General features: G+C 36.6%; 1 protein-coding gene across 1 annotated transcript in view; it reads right to left on the bottom strand.

Annotated features, from left to right (window-relative positions):
• TMEFF2 (transmembrane protein with EGF like and two follistatin like domains 2) overlaps positions 1-15,970 on the bottom strand; it is a 481,080-nt gene that overhangs the window by 229,909 nt on the left and 235,201 nt on the right. Inside the window, exon 5 of the mRNA XM_069985346.1 lies at positions 762-858. Within this exon, the coding sequence (XP_069841447.1) occupies positions 762-858 (97 nt within the window). The remainder of the gene's footprint in view (positions 1-761; positions 859-15,970) is intronic.

The following is a 15,970-nucleotide window of genomic DNA, read 5'->3' as shown; positions in this document are numbered from 1 at the left end:
TTTTCTATTATGAACAAAAATAACATGTATCACTATGTGCTTCTGCTCCATATTAGATTTTTTCTGCTCTATTACTTTTATGCTACAACATAATTTTCTGATATTGTTCTTCATCAGTTCAAAGTACAACCAACAGACTGATATGGGAATTACAAGTAGTGAGAGCAAATTTAGCAATGACATCAATTTCTACCAGTTTTAGTTGTTCAATCCACCTATTGAACTCAATGATAAAAAAAAAAATCATGATGGATCCTGTAAAACAAGTGGTTAAAATGAATCTGACCCTTGAGCTGTTGAATCAACAGAGACACATATAGAGAATTAGTTGTGTGATGTCCAGGGACAGCTTGTTTTTGCACATATACACAATGGATATATTTGGATATATGAATTGATAACCTATGTCTGTTTTGGAAGTGTCTACTGCCTGTAGCCTTTTATAGTGTCATGATTATTTTTTATGTGCCCATATTCTGTATATTGTTTTAAATAGTTTTTAGTAATGTCTTTTGCAGTCTTTTTTCTTGTGGTTTCATGTGTCCACATTTTTTCATGTGGTTGTACCAATCTCCATGTCTATATAACATAATTTTTGTGACACAATGTCACGAGATGTGTAAATTGTCTGACACCCAGCAGTTGTTATATAAAGAATGCCCTTTGAGTGTACTGATATCATGTTGAACTGGTTTCATGATCCTTAATGCAATTCAAAATAAGGTAAGTGTAGACATATATGTAATTGCATAAAATATTACCAGACATCCTCTGCGTCTTCATCACACTCTGCTCCAAACTGACAAATGTCACAAGTTGATGTTTCCTTTTGACTGGTTTCCCCGGAGCCTTCGTTTGCTGTAAGATACAAATATAAAAATGGTAAGTATTTTTAGAAGTGAAATGTGGATTTCATCTGGGCTTGTTTATATACTGAAACTATTAATACGGAATTAGATTATTATTAGAGATAAGCAAACTTTCCAAAACTTTGCTTTGACAGGTTCGCAATTTTTTTTACTTAAAATATGGGTTCAGCTAAACCAAACCTTAAACGAACTTTAAATGTTTTAGTGTGGCTTAGCTGTTCTCTAGTTACTTGTTTCTACCCCCCTGGCGTCCTTGGTCTCTGGTCTCCAGTGTTCCTCAAGCCAAAATCCCACTCAGCCCAACACTGAGGGACAGCCAGTGATTGGCTAAACAGGCTGTCACTTTTGAGACACAAGAGTGACAGCCCTCTCAGACAATCACTGACCATGGTGCTTTTCTGTCTCAGCCAGTCAGAGGGGTAGGAATCCAATTGTGACAGCCCACTCAGCCAATCAGCGACTGAGATAGGAACGCACCACAATCAGTGATTGGCTGAGCAGGATTTCCCTCTCCAGACAAGCCTGACAGGCCGCTCAGCCAATCAATGCCCATAGCGCTTTCCCATCTCAGTCAGTAATTGGCTGAGCAAGCTGAAGGCAGCTGGAGACACCAGAGGCACAGAGGAGGACACATAGGAGCGTGGACAGGTGAACATACCATTTTTTAGTTGTTTAGGGTGCGTTCACACCTACAGGATCTGCAGCAGATCTGCAGCAGATTTAAAGCTGTATTCAGTTATTTAAATGAAGTCTGCTGCAGAAAATCAGCTGCAGATCCTGTAGGTGTGAACGCACCATTAATGAATTTTAAAACAAAGCTTAAAAAATAATAATTTGCAAATTTGTGCAAACTTTGTTGTGATTCCAACTTCCCTCATCCCTATTTATTATTCATAAAACTGTCTTTAGGGAAGGGAAAAGAGTAGGGGGCTACTTGATGGAAAGGCTACTTGAACATATGGAAAGGCTGCAGCATCTAGTAAGTGTTCCAGCTACACACTCATGACAGCTTACACTAAAAAAGGATACCCAAAAGGTTGTTTACTCCATAAAATGAAAGAAGCATCAAATAGGGTCAGAGATTATGGATGTTTTGTATGCATTTACAGTACTGTGCAAACATTTTAGGCAGGTATAGAAATACTGGCCAAACTACACTACGTGGGAACACCTTATATTGAGGACATCCATTTCTTTCTAGTTTACATCTGGAAAATACATTTCTGTTTGTCCTGTGAATCATATTGACTATAGCTCTGTTTTATGATTTACACATCACTATTTTCGTGTCCACATCAGCTTTAAGAAAACTGTTTATCATGTTTACTAGTAAAATTGGGTTTTTGTCATTCTGTTCTTGTCACTTTTATTGACATGAAGCTAGTGTTTAAAATGTGACACCATCTTTTATGCACAGAGCTGCTTACAAAGGAGATATTAAAAAACTGTCAATCCACTGACAATTATTAGTCATTCCACATCTATCAAAGTTCCTGAACAAAACATTTATATGTTGTTTACACAACGTCTCTTTCTGTCCGTACTTCACTTCAAAATGACGTCCGTTCAAAAAGACGGCCAAAATATGACCTAATAAAGTCATTGTGTGACTATAGCCATAACATTCAATGATCTATTTCATTTTTATATAAATAAGTATGTTCAACTCAAAATGTTCTCTCTTTTAAATATTATATTTAGAAAATGTAAAAATAAGGTAAAACAAAGAAAATTAGATAAAAGGGATCTTCCATTTTTTGTGGATGTAGCAGAGAAATATGTCTTTTTAAGTTATGTTTTTATCTTATTTTTACACATCATGTTTTTTTTATGTTTTACCTTTATCTTTTCTAAGAAATACATAAGAAAGAAGAAGTAAAGTGTGTAGCGCAAATTGTTAAGTGGATCTGACAGCATTTCTGCTTCATTATTTTTGATTTAATACATTAATGAAATCCAATTAGCACCCTGGACTTTATGCAATTTAAAAATGGTGGCACAACAGATTAAACAGACTATAGGCCTTATTCAGAAAGAAATTCTAGAGAGATATGACAGCCGGACCTTGTTAAACTATAGTCTTAAGCATTTCAGTAGGCCATCAAGAGTCTTTCCAACCAACACCTATATAGTACTGTGTGTCCCAGATAATGATTACAGTCAATGAAAATTCCAATTTAATCACAAAACTTTATTAAATCTATCACAAAAGAAAAACATAAAATCAAGACCTGGGAGGTGGGAGACCCCACTACTGGGACCAAAGTAACTTGATAATCATTTAAAGTGCATGTGCATATTTGTAAACCTCATAAACAACTCTTTCAGCGTAAAATGGATATTTATAATAAAGAGCAAGTGCTATATTAAAATGCTACACTACGCTGAATAGAGTTATAGTATAAATTGGAATCATGCACATGTAAACAATATGTTACCAAGAGTATCGGGGTCCCAGTTCGCTGGCCTCCCATCTCACTCCTTTTCATCAAGAGTCTTTAGTTTACAGAAAATCTATTAGCTGTGTTTGTTGCCAATACCCGTGGACATCATGTGATAGCTGCTATGGTATAAAAGCAAACTGTTCCTTTCCTAGAGCTAATGGTGATTGCCAAACTTATAAAATTGACTTTAGATTTTTAAGCCGTTTCAAAGAGGGCTCAGCACATCAAGAAGGTGAGAGTAAGCAGGAGGTGTGTCAAGCTGTTGCAGTTGATTGTCTTGCAGTTGATTGTCTTGGTTGATTGTCTTGGCCTACTTGACACTTGGCTGAAAAATAAAATGGTTTTATGTTTTGCAACTACCATCAATTCCAGGGAAAGAAATTTTGCTTTTATACCCTAATAGATACTCAACAAGGCATGCTACTCTTAGCAGCAAGGAGAGCTGACAGATTCCCTTAATTGTATTCCTATCAAGAATTTGACACTACAATTTTATACTAGAGATCTATCTAGGGAGAAGTATTCAAGGGATAACTGGTGGAATAATGGGGGGTCGACAGCTGGGTCTGACAGCCCAATATTTATTACTCAAAAGCCCCAGAGTAAAGAAAATGAATAAAGTACTGGAGCACTGCTATTCCATTCATTCAGAGAATGTTTGTTCCCTATTCCCACAAATGATAGAGGGTCAAATCCCAACTAATGACTATGTTAACACAACCTCAACAAAATAGAGAAAAGGCGTCCGCTTTTGCAGTTTAAAATAACGTCCATTTTTGTCGCAATTTAACTGACTGCAATAGCAATGCATTGAAGTCAATGGAAAGACGGACATCCAATGCACACAATTACACAACAGACGTTATCGCCCTCTGCAGATTTCAAAATAATGATCATGACAATTCTTTCAGGACGTCTTTTGCAAACAGAGGACATTTTTTATTAGTTGTTCACACACAGTTTTTCTTTTATCACCGTTCTTTCTCAGTTTTTACTATTAAATTCAATGGACTTTTTCAATTAAGACACACCCAAAAGTCAACTAGTAACCTAAACTAGAATAATGCAGCAATGTAGCAACAGCCGTCATTGCACTAAGGGGAGGCCAGACAGCTAAATGATGTCTGCTATTTTAGACTCAAAATGACAGACATTATTTTAAATGGAGCTGAAAAAACATTGTGTGAACATAGCCTGAAAATACCCCTTTAAATAAACCTAGTAGAAAGTAATTTAAAAAAGGAAAGTGAATTAGTTGTTTAAAGATGTATGACACTCTATTAAACTATTACTCCTATAAATAAAATTGACCTATTATAGGAGAATAGCATAATTATTGCATGTTAAAAAAAAATACACATGCTAAAAGCAGAAATGAACTCTTACTCATGAATTACCCTTGTGAAAAACTGGATTGGTGAGGTATAAGCTTACTCTCAGCTCCCTACCACTCAGTGCAGATTTGCTATAGCAGTGAACAACTGTGGTTTTGGCTTGGTTAAAGGGGTTTTCCAGGGAAAATCAATAATTTAGCAAAGGAAAGGGATAACCAAGGTTAACCCTTTCCTAATATACTTACCTGTCCTTTATTGGCCCCCCAAGGAGATCTCCGGTCCGGTCACGTGATCTTCCAGTTTAAGGCTCGGATCCTCTTCTCCTTCCGGTCCGGTGACGTCACTATACCCAGACGGCGTTTGCTCTCCGTCTCATTAGCAGCAGAGCACTGAACCCTGACTGGCTTGGTAGCGTGTAGCCAATCAGGGTTCAGTGCTCTGCATCCCCACCACGCTCCAGAGTGGGGGTCCCCTGAGGCTGCAGTAAATCAGGGGTTGTGGGGGCTCAGTGCCGGTCGCCAGTTACATGGGCCGGCACTGCACTACAGCAGGTAAATGCAGGGTCTGGCGTCCATCATGACTCTGCAGAACCCCCCCCCCACCTTGTCAGCGATGCCGACCGAGTCCCGCGAGGGGATGCGACGGGCGGCATTACTTCATTAATGAGCCAGACTGACAGTAGGCAAATCACAAAGTGACTTCTTTTTACAAACAAACCATTGGTGGTAGCACAATTCCTCTAGGTAATCTGACGTTTACCATTTTAATCCAGCTGTTTAAGAACAGAAAAGAACAGCAGCAAATTATAAAGACCTGTGCTAATGAATGGACAGGTGTGTTTTTTTTTGTGTGTCATATAGGCAAGAAAATAGTCACTCCCAATCATGACATCTACAGATATCCACAAGTATGAGCACCAGGAAACATACACATCCAGCAACAGCTCAACCAAAACTATTACTGCATCTTTCTCAATTAAATAACCAGTACAATAATCTGTGCAAGCACATACACATGCAAACACGAATGAATCTACATCTTAAAACAATTGCAATATGACACAATATCAAATAATCAATATCTCTGTAATACATTTGTGTAAAAAATGTGATAAATGGATATCATATACCAAAATAAACCAAATTGGGAAGGATATAGACAACTTTAACAAGGGCCAAATAGTGATGGATAATCTCCAAAACAGCAGGTCTTGAGGGGCGATGTTGGTATTGCAGTGGTTAGTAACAACTAGAAATGGCCAAATGTCCCATCCATAGGGCATAACTAGCTGATTATTTGGGTCTATTCACAGGGATCCCAGAAATTATGAGACTGGAGGTGAAATGTCACCTGGAATGAACAGAGAGTACAGTGAATGCCTGTTCAGAACGTCTTTCATTATCTTGGTTGCTTAGGAGCATTAACATGCTTTGAAGGATTCTAAGCCAAGCATTCCTCTTTAATTACAACATGCCTTAATATGAAATATGTATGGGAGTCTATAGTTTAAATATACAGTCTATTTTGGGTTAAAAAATACAATACAGAATACTCGCCTTGCTCAGTCAAGTGCTACTATGTCAGTCTGCCTTAGGCTATGTTCACACAACGTTTTTTCACCTCCATTTAAAATAACGTTCATCATTTTGAGTCTAAAATAACGGAGGTAATTTAGCTTTCTGGCCTTCCCTTAGTGCAATGACTGGCGTTTGTACATTATTCTAGTTTGGGTTACTAATTGGCCTTTGGGTGTTTCTTAATTGAAAAATCCACGGAGAAAGAACGGTGACAAAAGAAAAACAAACTGTGTTTGAACAACTAATAAAAACGTCCGCTGTTTGCAAAAGACGTCCAAAAATAATGATCATGTTCATTATTTTGACGTCTGCAGTGAAAACATCCGTTATTCAATGCATTGTGTGCATTGGACGTCCGTCTTCCCATTGACTTCAATGCATTGCCATTGCAGGCAGTTAAATCGCGGCAAAAACTGACATGGTTTTTTTTTTTTTCAAATCAAATTTGGGCGCCCTTTCTAAATTTTTGACGTTTTTGTCCCCTTACCCTGCATTACACACTCCTGCTGACATTCTGAACACACTGCAGTCAATTACTGGGGTTACAGAGTTGTTTGATATATCATTAGGAGAGCAGGGAGAGCCCAGGGAAGTTATGGGTGAGTATTAGGTAGTTTTTGTTTTCACCTTTAGCAGTGTTTCCTTTCTTAAATTCCTTTCCAAATTTTAAAAGAAGAACATATTTTATGCAGCTCTTCTTCCAGGAAATGCTTGGACAGTTTTTCTATTAGAGAATTAGTATGTTTAATATTCTATTACATATATTAAAATCTATTGTGCATATACTGTACAGTATATTCTAGAAATCAATTAGAAAACCTTGCAGGAAAACATTTGTGATTGTGCCACTCCACAGGATATAATTTTCCATGGCGGCTATATGTGAGGTTGCAGTCAAACCTTGCATTTGCTTTCAGTATTCTTGCTTTTATAGGAAGCTGCTGGTCGGACTACCTGGCTCAAACTAAGAAAGACAAATAAAAGCATTTTATAGAGAGGATTGAATGCACTCTGGAATAGCTGTTCTGCGAATAATGATCGTACAAGACGACATGACATTTGTGCTTGAAAGAAACAGTCCTTTCACAGAGATATACAATGCTTCTGATAGCATCTGAGTGTTCAATATGATTAAACCCCTCACATAAGCCAACACACTTATTCCGGAGCAACAGCAATTTCTTAGACCCTTTTTGCCATATTTTGTACCTGCATGACTGCAGTGATGACTGTTTTTAGCATTATTTCTCCCCCTTTCTTTATTTCCGTATTCCAGCTGTGGAGATGAGAGCCTTGATAAACACACATATCTCTGAAAGAGTCATTTTCGTAAAATTTCCCAGCGCGCCTGAAGACTGATGCACAGGATGTTCATTTTCAGTCTTTATTTTAACAACTTGGGTTGGTAGAGATTTAAAAATGACATTTTGTAAGTTACAAAATAACTTACTTTAGAAATTAAACATATATTTCCTGCTGCCATGGGATGGCTATGGCTACGAGAGATAAAACCAGGACACTATCAAGAAAGTTTGACAGTTTGATCCTTGAAATGACAGCCATGCTTTGGGAGATACATAAAAGAACTTATCAGAAAATTGCTAAAACAGCATTCCCTGATATTGTCCTGCAGAGTCTTCTCGAAAATAGGGGTTTCTATTCAGTCGTTTCCTAAGTCTGTATTAGGAAGTTTTGCACCATTGATTATTGCAGGATATGAAGTGAGGACTGAATTATCAGATTTGAACAAAATTTCAAGAAACATATTTTAATTGAATACCAAGACATTCATTTAATCTGCACCAACTTGATGCTGGGTTAGTTGCACTTTTCTGATTAAAGGATAGAAAGGTATTTATGATGAAAGCTTTAGAAATTTTAAATCCACAGACCCCTTTTTCTGTCAATTACTAAAACAAGAGTTCAAAAATGTTAGGCGTGCTGTAGTCAAAAAGAAAAAAAATCTGCCATCCCATTGGAAGTAGCTACTGTATATCTGGCACTGCAGCTTGTCCTATTCAATGAATTATTCTGCCCTTTGACTAACATCAACATCAACTCAATTCCTCGTCCGTTGTAGAAATAGTTGCAAGTACCACTCGATGATAGAAGAAAATTCACAGTAATGCTAAATAGGCACCTGGTTTGACATGGGAAAATTCCAAGAAACAGCAATTTACTTTTCAGCAATGGCTGTGCAAAGACTGAATTTATAGTTTCACCTAAAAAGTTAAATTGAAATCTAAATAATAAACTTTGAAATTTTTTTAAGTAAAACCTGTTCTTTTAGGTGACTTTTTAGAATACGCTGCCATGTGTGTATATGAGGATTAGCACTACACTGTATCTGGTCATTATATATCTTGTATATGGCATCTTTTAGCAGATTTCTGCTTTGTAAGCTAAGTCTGTAATTTTCAGTACTCAGAGCTGATTGGCGGAGCCTAATGTCTATGCGTCTGTACACACAGAGGAGGAGATCCTGCACAGCCCAAAAAGTAGCAACAGCATGGAAGTCATGATAAAGCTGTAATGAGCAATCTGAACTGTGTAGAAAACCTTTGGGTAATAGCGCTTACTTAAAGCACTGTCTTTCTCTTTGCAAATGTCACCAGGTAGCCCCTGAGCTGATTTTTTTTTTTATAGTAGATGACAATTTGGTAGTAGTGTGTGTGTGTGTGTGTGTGTGTGTGTGTGTGTGTGTAGGGGGGTGACAGTGCTTAATAACATAACAGATGAAAGCATTTTTGTCTGATAAAATATAGTACTGTTTTATATTCATTTGATCAATGTGATCTAATGTATTTAAAGGGGTTTTCTAGTCAAAATAGTGAGTCAAATTCTGTTTACTGAGTAGTAAGGTGGCCAAACAGATAAACAGAATTGGTGCTAGGGGTTGGCATCCCAACAATTAGTGACTGAATAGTTATTTTGTTAGCTCAGTCTACTTTGCCTGGAAATAAGGCACATTAATTACATAAGAATAATTATTTTTTTCACCTAGCTCCATTCTAAGCCTGGCCAAAACTGTTTTGCTGTTCACTATCGCTAACATTTGCTCCTTTTCATTTTTATTATTTTTTTTTTTTACTTTTGACCCACCATTTTACTACATGTTTTCAATAGTGGGGCATCTGAGAAGATTGTTTAAAGTTCATAACATATTCACTATATAGTTTTGTAAACTGATCAAAACAAGAAGCTGCATTATTAATAGAAATCACTGGACACCTCCACTGAAATAAGATACTAAGAGATTGATAGCTTTTGAGAAATATGAGCTTTTTATGAGCTTATTATGTTAAGTCAGCCCTTTCCAGATGACCCAGCATGACAAAGTCTATATAAAGAAATCATCTTAAGCAAGTACATTACAAGGGATTCAGGCACCAGATTATGAATCATAGTTTTTCACAATCAGAAACAAAAAATAATAGCAATACATAGCAATAGCAATAGATGACTTGTTATGTGGACCACATTAAAATCAGTCCTTGCTGCCAGGGCACTTTAAAAATACAAAGGCAGCCAAAACTTCAGAATAAGCAAAAAAAAAAAAGAACACACAATTTCCAAATTACTATCTGTACAGGATTTTCTAATAACTTGAAAGAGAACTTAGTCGGACTATAAAAGCCAGAAGCAGGTACTAACTTACCTTTCCCTGTGCCCACGGTGAGCGACCGGATCAGCCCCAGGACCGACTTCAGGACCCCCGCCATAAGGCATTTTCCCCCAAGTTGTGATGACGTCATGACTCGGGGGAAAAGGTCTGTCTCGACTGATGGACTGGCCAGTTCATCAGCCGGGTCAGGACGTGTCAGCTCTGGGGAGTCCGCCGACCGGTCCTGCCACTCACTGCGGGTATGGGGAGAGGTAAGTTAGTACTTGTACTAAGTTTCCCCCCTGCTCCTGCCTGCTGCCGACTTTTATAATCCGCCAGACTTCTCCTTTAAAAAGACAGTGAGTAACCACATTGAGGGTGCGTTCACACCTACAGGATCTGCAGCAGATCTGCAGCAGATTTGATGCTGTGTTCAGTTATTTAAATGAAATCTGCTGCAGAAAATCAGCTGCAGATCCTGTAGGTGTGAACGCACCATTAATATAACTTCCACAGTTGTCTTCTCCTCTGCCACAACACCCATAGTCTACATTGTAGTTTCAATTTGCTGTTTTTGTAGTATGCTACAGTAGTAGTTAGAATAGTATGAAACTGTTAACACATTCCCTTTAAGAGTAATGTTTGAAGATCTTAATAAATGAGAACATAGAGATTTTTCTTGGATAGGCATGATTCATATCATTACAATAAACTTACTGCCATGACGTTTACATTTTCAGACCCTTACCATACTTTTATGTTGCTTTTAAAAAATTAAAAAAAAGACTTTTCATGTGCTAATTCTGGGCTTAGTCACATCATACCATAGCTAGAACCACCCTAGCCAGACAAGAAAACCAGTGGTGGCTTGGCAATGCCTGACCCTTATTACTATCACCGCCTGCTGTAGAAACTTAGATAAAACTTAGTCTAAACTGTGGATTGAATTAGAATCTCTGCTTTCTGATCCAGTTTGCTTAACTAAATTAAATATGTATGTATGTATATATATATATATATATATATATATATATATATATATATATATATTTATTACATAACATATAAAATTAGGGGTATGCACCATTTCAATAAACATGGTGACAGAACCCCTCAAATCAGCACCATATAAATGAAGGGTTTGGTAACATCTGACTACTAGAGATGAGCGAACCGGGTTCGGGTTCGAGTCGAACGTTTGATTAGCTGGGGCTGCTGAACTTGGATAAAGCTCTAAGGTTGTCTGGAAAACATGGATACAGCCAATGACTATATCCATGATTTCCACATAGCCTTAGGGCTTTATCCAACTTCAGCAGCCACCACTAATCAAATGCTGAACGTTCGGGTTCGGATCAACTCAAGCATGCTCCAGGTTCGCTCATCTCTACTGACTACCATAGCAAACTACAAAAGCAGTCAAAAAGCACTGTAACAACTGTCATTTGCCAAATGTTCCCTGAAGGAAACTAGTGTCAGGTTTAAAATCACCAGGACAGTTTTGTATTTCACATCCTTTGCAACTAAGTACCACACAAGATGCCTTTTCTGCTCCTGCACTAGTATGACACTGGTTATTCTAAGAAAAGGGCTTTAATGTGCACTTGTCTGCACTATATCTACGAGACTAGAATATACACGAGATTTTAAAAAATGGACAAATGAAGGGGGTGAAAAACCAAAGAAAATGTAATGTCTATAACGGAATTTTTACTGTGGGCACCATAAAAGTGAGAATATAAGAACAAGTGATGTGCTTCTATTCCCAAGGAAATGTGTTCAACCTTTGGGCTTTAAGTCGCACAGTAAATCTTTCTGCTATAATCTTTATTTCTTCTGTCCGTATATACTGCATAGCATGAGCTGTTGGAAAATCTTTTCATTATTGCGAGAACACCTCCTAATCACAGTCTTCGAACATCATTATTTTACACTCTGTACTTTAAATTGCTCAGTTACAATGTGGATGTGCTTGCTGTAAAAGAGAAAAGATCAAAAAGAAGGCAGATTCAGTACCTGGTTGATCAGAGTCTCCGCTCAGTGCAGTAAAATACAAAGAATCCACTGCTGGTGTGTTTACTGGGCAGGGAACCCATAATTCTGACTTTGAGATCTGCCATTTTTTTTTATATATATATATATATATAATAGCAGCCTTCATTTCTTGTCCATTAAACAAGATAAACTAAAAACAAACAAACCCAAAACTAGATTTTTTTTATTTTATTCAGTAGTAAATCATAAATAACAACTTTGTAAATTGTATATAACAAGCACATTTGTTATTAACTTTTTTCTAGATTTCTCAGGTGTAGCAAGAACACATTTTAGTATCTGAAATGTTTCCCATCCTCTAAAATACCAGACAACCAACTAATGTCTACTCAGGACAAAAAGGCAGAAATCCTATTTATATCAAGTCAGCACAGCTAATCAATCTGTAAGCACATACGGCTGGAAAAAATGGATGAAAAATAGACAAAAAAAAAAAAAAGAGCATTTGTGTGCATCCATTTGTCTATTGACTTCCATTAAAAAAAAGGATCAAGATGCTACTTTTTTTTTCTAATCAGGCCTAAGCCCGAGTGTAGTAAGAAAATCATTTATGGTATCACTTATACACACTTAAATTTGGCTGAACAAATCTTAACAATTCTCCATAGAATTTTTAAGATTTACCCCAGGCCAATTTGTTAAAATGTCAAACTTGAAAAATTAGTACTATGATCTTTTGATTATATATAGGGCTGCACTGCATTACCAAACACATCCATTCATGTTGGGTACGTTCACGGCTAGGTTGTAGGGTTGTCTTTCATTACTTTTTGTTACGGCTCTACATATGTCAAAATGTGCAGAATATATAGCAGTCACACAAACCATCCAGAGCTGAAAATTTGCAGCAGAGATTTCCAGGTCTACGCCCACTCGAATCTTCTGTCTGCTAGGTGAGGTTGGAATTCATATCTGAAATTTATACTTTCATCCATCCTTGACTTATAATTTCCAGTTACTTGTGGGAGTGTTTAGAATGACATGTTTAGATAGGCATCTTCTTGCAAATTTTGATAGTTGATCAAGTAAAAAATGCACAATGTTAAAGTTTAAAACATTTATTATAAGTATAACAAAGAAGGTCCTCTAGTAAGGTTGTGTTACTGTATATGAATAAATTTTATGTTGAATATTTAAAAGTAGCAAACATATATAAAACTTTCACAATGGTGGTGTACATAGATATAATATAAATCAATTCATTAAAAGAGAAATATAATTGTGTTCAGTGAAAGAAAAAATATCAAAAATATAAAAATGTCTAGGTAAAAAAAAAATTACCTAGATATTTTTGATATTTTGATATTTTTTCTTTCACTGAACACAATTATATTTCTCTTTTAATGAATTGATTTATATTATATCTATGTACACCACTATTGTGAAAGTTTTATATATGTTTGCTACTTTTAAATATTCAACATAAAATTTATTCATATACAGTAACACAACCTAACTAGAGGACCTTCTTTGTTATACTTATAATAAATGTTTTAAACTTTAACATTGTGCATTTCTAACTTGAGGACCTATACATTTCTCTCTATTGTCTACTCACTATTTCCTTGGGGTATAGGAACTTTCTAGGCTTACCTCTTTAGATCTGTTAATTAAGCAGTTGAACTCACACTCCTTCCTTTTTTCCAAATTTTGATAGTTGTTCTGAAAACTTAAAAGTTATTTCCCTGAGGCTGCGATGAGTCAGGACAGTCGTATCTGAATAGCTTTTACTTGCTTCATAGATACAGCCATATTAGAATTAATTTCACAGTCCCCGCTCTTTTTAAAGATTTCTTCAGCAGAGTATTGTTCATTTCTGTGGATTTTCACAGATTGAATTCCTGTCAATCAGCAGTGATTTATTGACTTACTGTAGTTTAGCGCAGACCATTGCTCTATAATGGAGATTATTAGACATCCCGTTAGAGATCTAGATCTCTTTAGTCATTCTGGTTTCATGTTATTTACATTCTAGTTTGGGAGTCATGTTTCTTGCATTTTTTATGCATTCTGCCTGTAGCAGCTTTTCCATACAAGTTTTCTAATATAAATATGTAAAAACATTGGATTTCAGAACACCTGCCAATCAATAATATATGACCATTGTTTTAGCCACAATTTATGTGCAAGCTTATAGTTACATTCTCGAAGAAATGGAGAAAAATGAAAAATTTTTACAGCCATATATAACATGCCATTTTAAATCTTAGAGAATGTATCTCAAAGGAACCCAGTTCCATGTCTAAGACGTAAAGCCTTCATTTCTCCTAAATAAGTAATTTGTTTCTTTCATATTACATTTTTCTACAGACTATAATAACCTTTACATGTCCCTATGTGTCATAAAGTGCATCATATGTTAGGACTCAGGTATATAGTTCTGCAAAACAGACCCTTAGACCATGTTCACACAATGTTTTGACTGGTATTTTCAGCTGTAAATAAAATTGTCTGGTTTTCATGGTAAAAAGGTTGTAAAAAAATGCATGTACAACAGCATTTTTTAATAGGTGGAAATATTAATTAAAAAAAAACTCTTGTATACTAAAGACCCTTTTACATGGGCAGATCAGGAGAGCAAGCGAGCGCTGACATAGGACATAGGACAGCGGCGGTCTGCAGCAACTGTTCCTAGTGTGTGGGGCGACAGCTATCACACCATCTTTATTGTTGAAGTTTTTTTCCACATATTCAAAGACAAGGATCAGCCAACACCGTGCATGTCGGCTGATGGTTGCTTTTTAACACTAGCTATTACACCAAACGATCATCAGCTGTAGTGGGCGATAATCGGCCAAATACGGCAGATAATCACTTGGTGTAATAGGGCCTTAAGCCATTCATATATTCTGCACCCATGTCCAGTTTTGGTAAACCCTGTATCAAAATGCAAAGTGGGAACAAAATGGGTGACAAATAGGCTATGTTCACACAATGTCGGTTATTTTAGACTCAAAATAACGGGCGTTACTTTAAATGGAGCTGAAAAAACGTTACGCGAACATAGCCATAATAAAGATACCAGGTGTACCATGGGGCACTGGGGAGGGGAGGAAGCATACACAATTAAAGAGTCACTGTCGTATTTTTTGTTTTTTTTGCAGAAATCAATAGTCCAGGCGATTTTAAGAAACTTTGTAATTGGGTTTATTAGCCAAATCTGCCATTATCTGCATGTAAAAAGCCTTTTCCCAGGTCCCCCCCTCCTTCCTCTTTTTCATCCACTCTGAAAAATCTGAAAATTGTGACTTGTTGCAGGAGTCGTACCCTGTCTGTTCTAGGGAGAGGGGAGGGGGGAGGAGGAAGGAGGGAGTTAGCCGGCAGCAGAAAGCAGATAACAGAGGATTACAGGCACGGAGCTGGGTGACAGCTGTAATCTGAGCTCAGACAGGTCACTGGTGATGGTCACAGGAGATATCCCGTGAGGGATTTGTAGATTAACTCTTTGTTGTCCTGTTTTGGTCTTTTCTTTAGCTCTCTCCATAGGAGAACAATGAAGACAGGGGGGAGAGCTTCAAACTGCTTTTTCATGATAAAAATGCATTTTTCGGATAATAAACCCAATTACAAAGTTTCTTAAAATCGCCTGGACTATTGATTTCTGCAAAAAAAAAATTCACGACAGTGACACTTTAAGCATGGTGATCACTGGGATTAAAAGACTGAAGACCCTATTTAATATATAATAATATCCTTATAGATATATTATCCTAATATACCTAATATATCCAGATATCTATTATACCATGTGCTACTCAAGTCAATACAATACACAATCAGTACACTATTAGCATGTTAGAAGCATCGAACATGCTGATATGTCCCTACAGCGCACTGGGTGTTGAGAATAAAGGTAAGTTTATTCATCTTTCATCCTTGGCGTCGTTTTAAAAATCCTATATAGACCGATTACAACACAGAATATATACTTGGTGTAGCTTACCAACACATACTGTAGATCCTACAAACAATAGCTTTCACCAAAAAATACTGTACAAAGATATTAATAAACAATGATTCCTTTATTAGTCAAATAAAGATAAACAGCAAAATACTTTAAAATATTAGACATGCAGAGATGGCATAA

Source organism: Dendropsophus ebraccatus, chromosome 9 (assembly GCF_027789765.1).
Source record: "Dendropsophus ebraccatus isolate aDenEbr1 chromosome 9, aDenEbr1.pat, whole genome shotgun sequence".
Classification (NCBI taxonomy): Eukaryota; Metazoa; Chordata; class Amphibia; order Anura; family Hylidae; genus Dendropsophus; species Dendropsophus ebraccatus.
The sequence above is the reverse complement of the archived record's forward strand: the minus strand, read 5'-3'. Positions and strand labels throughout refer to the sequence as shown.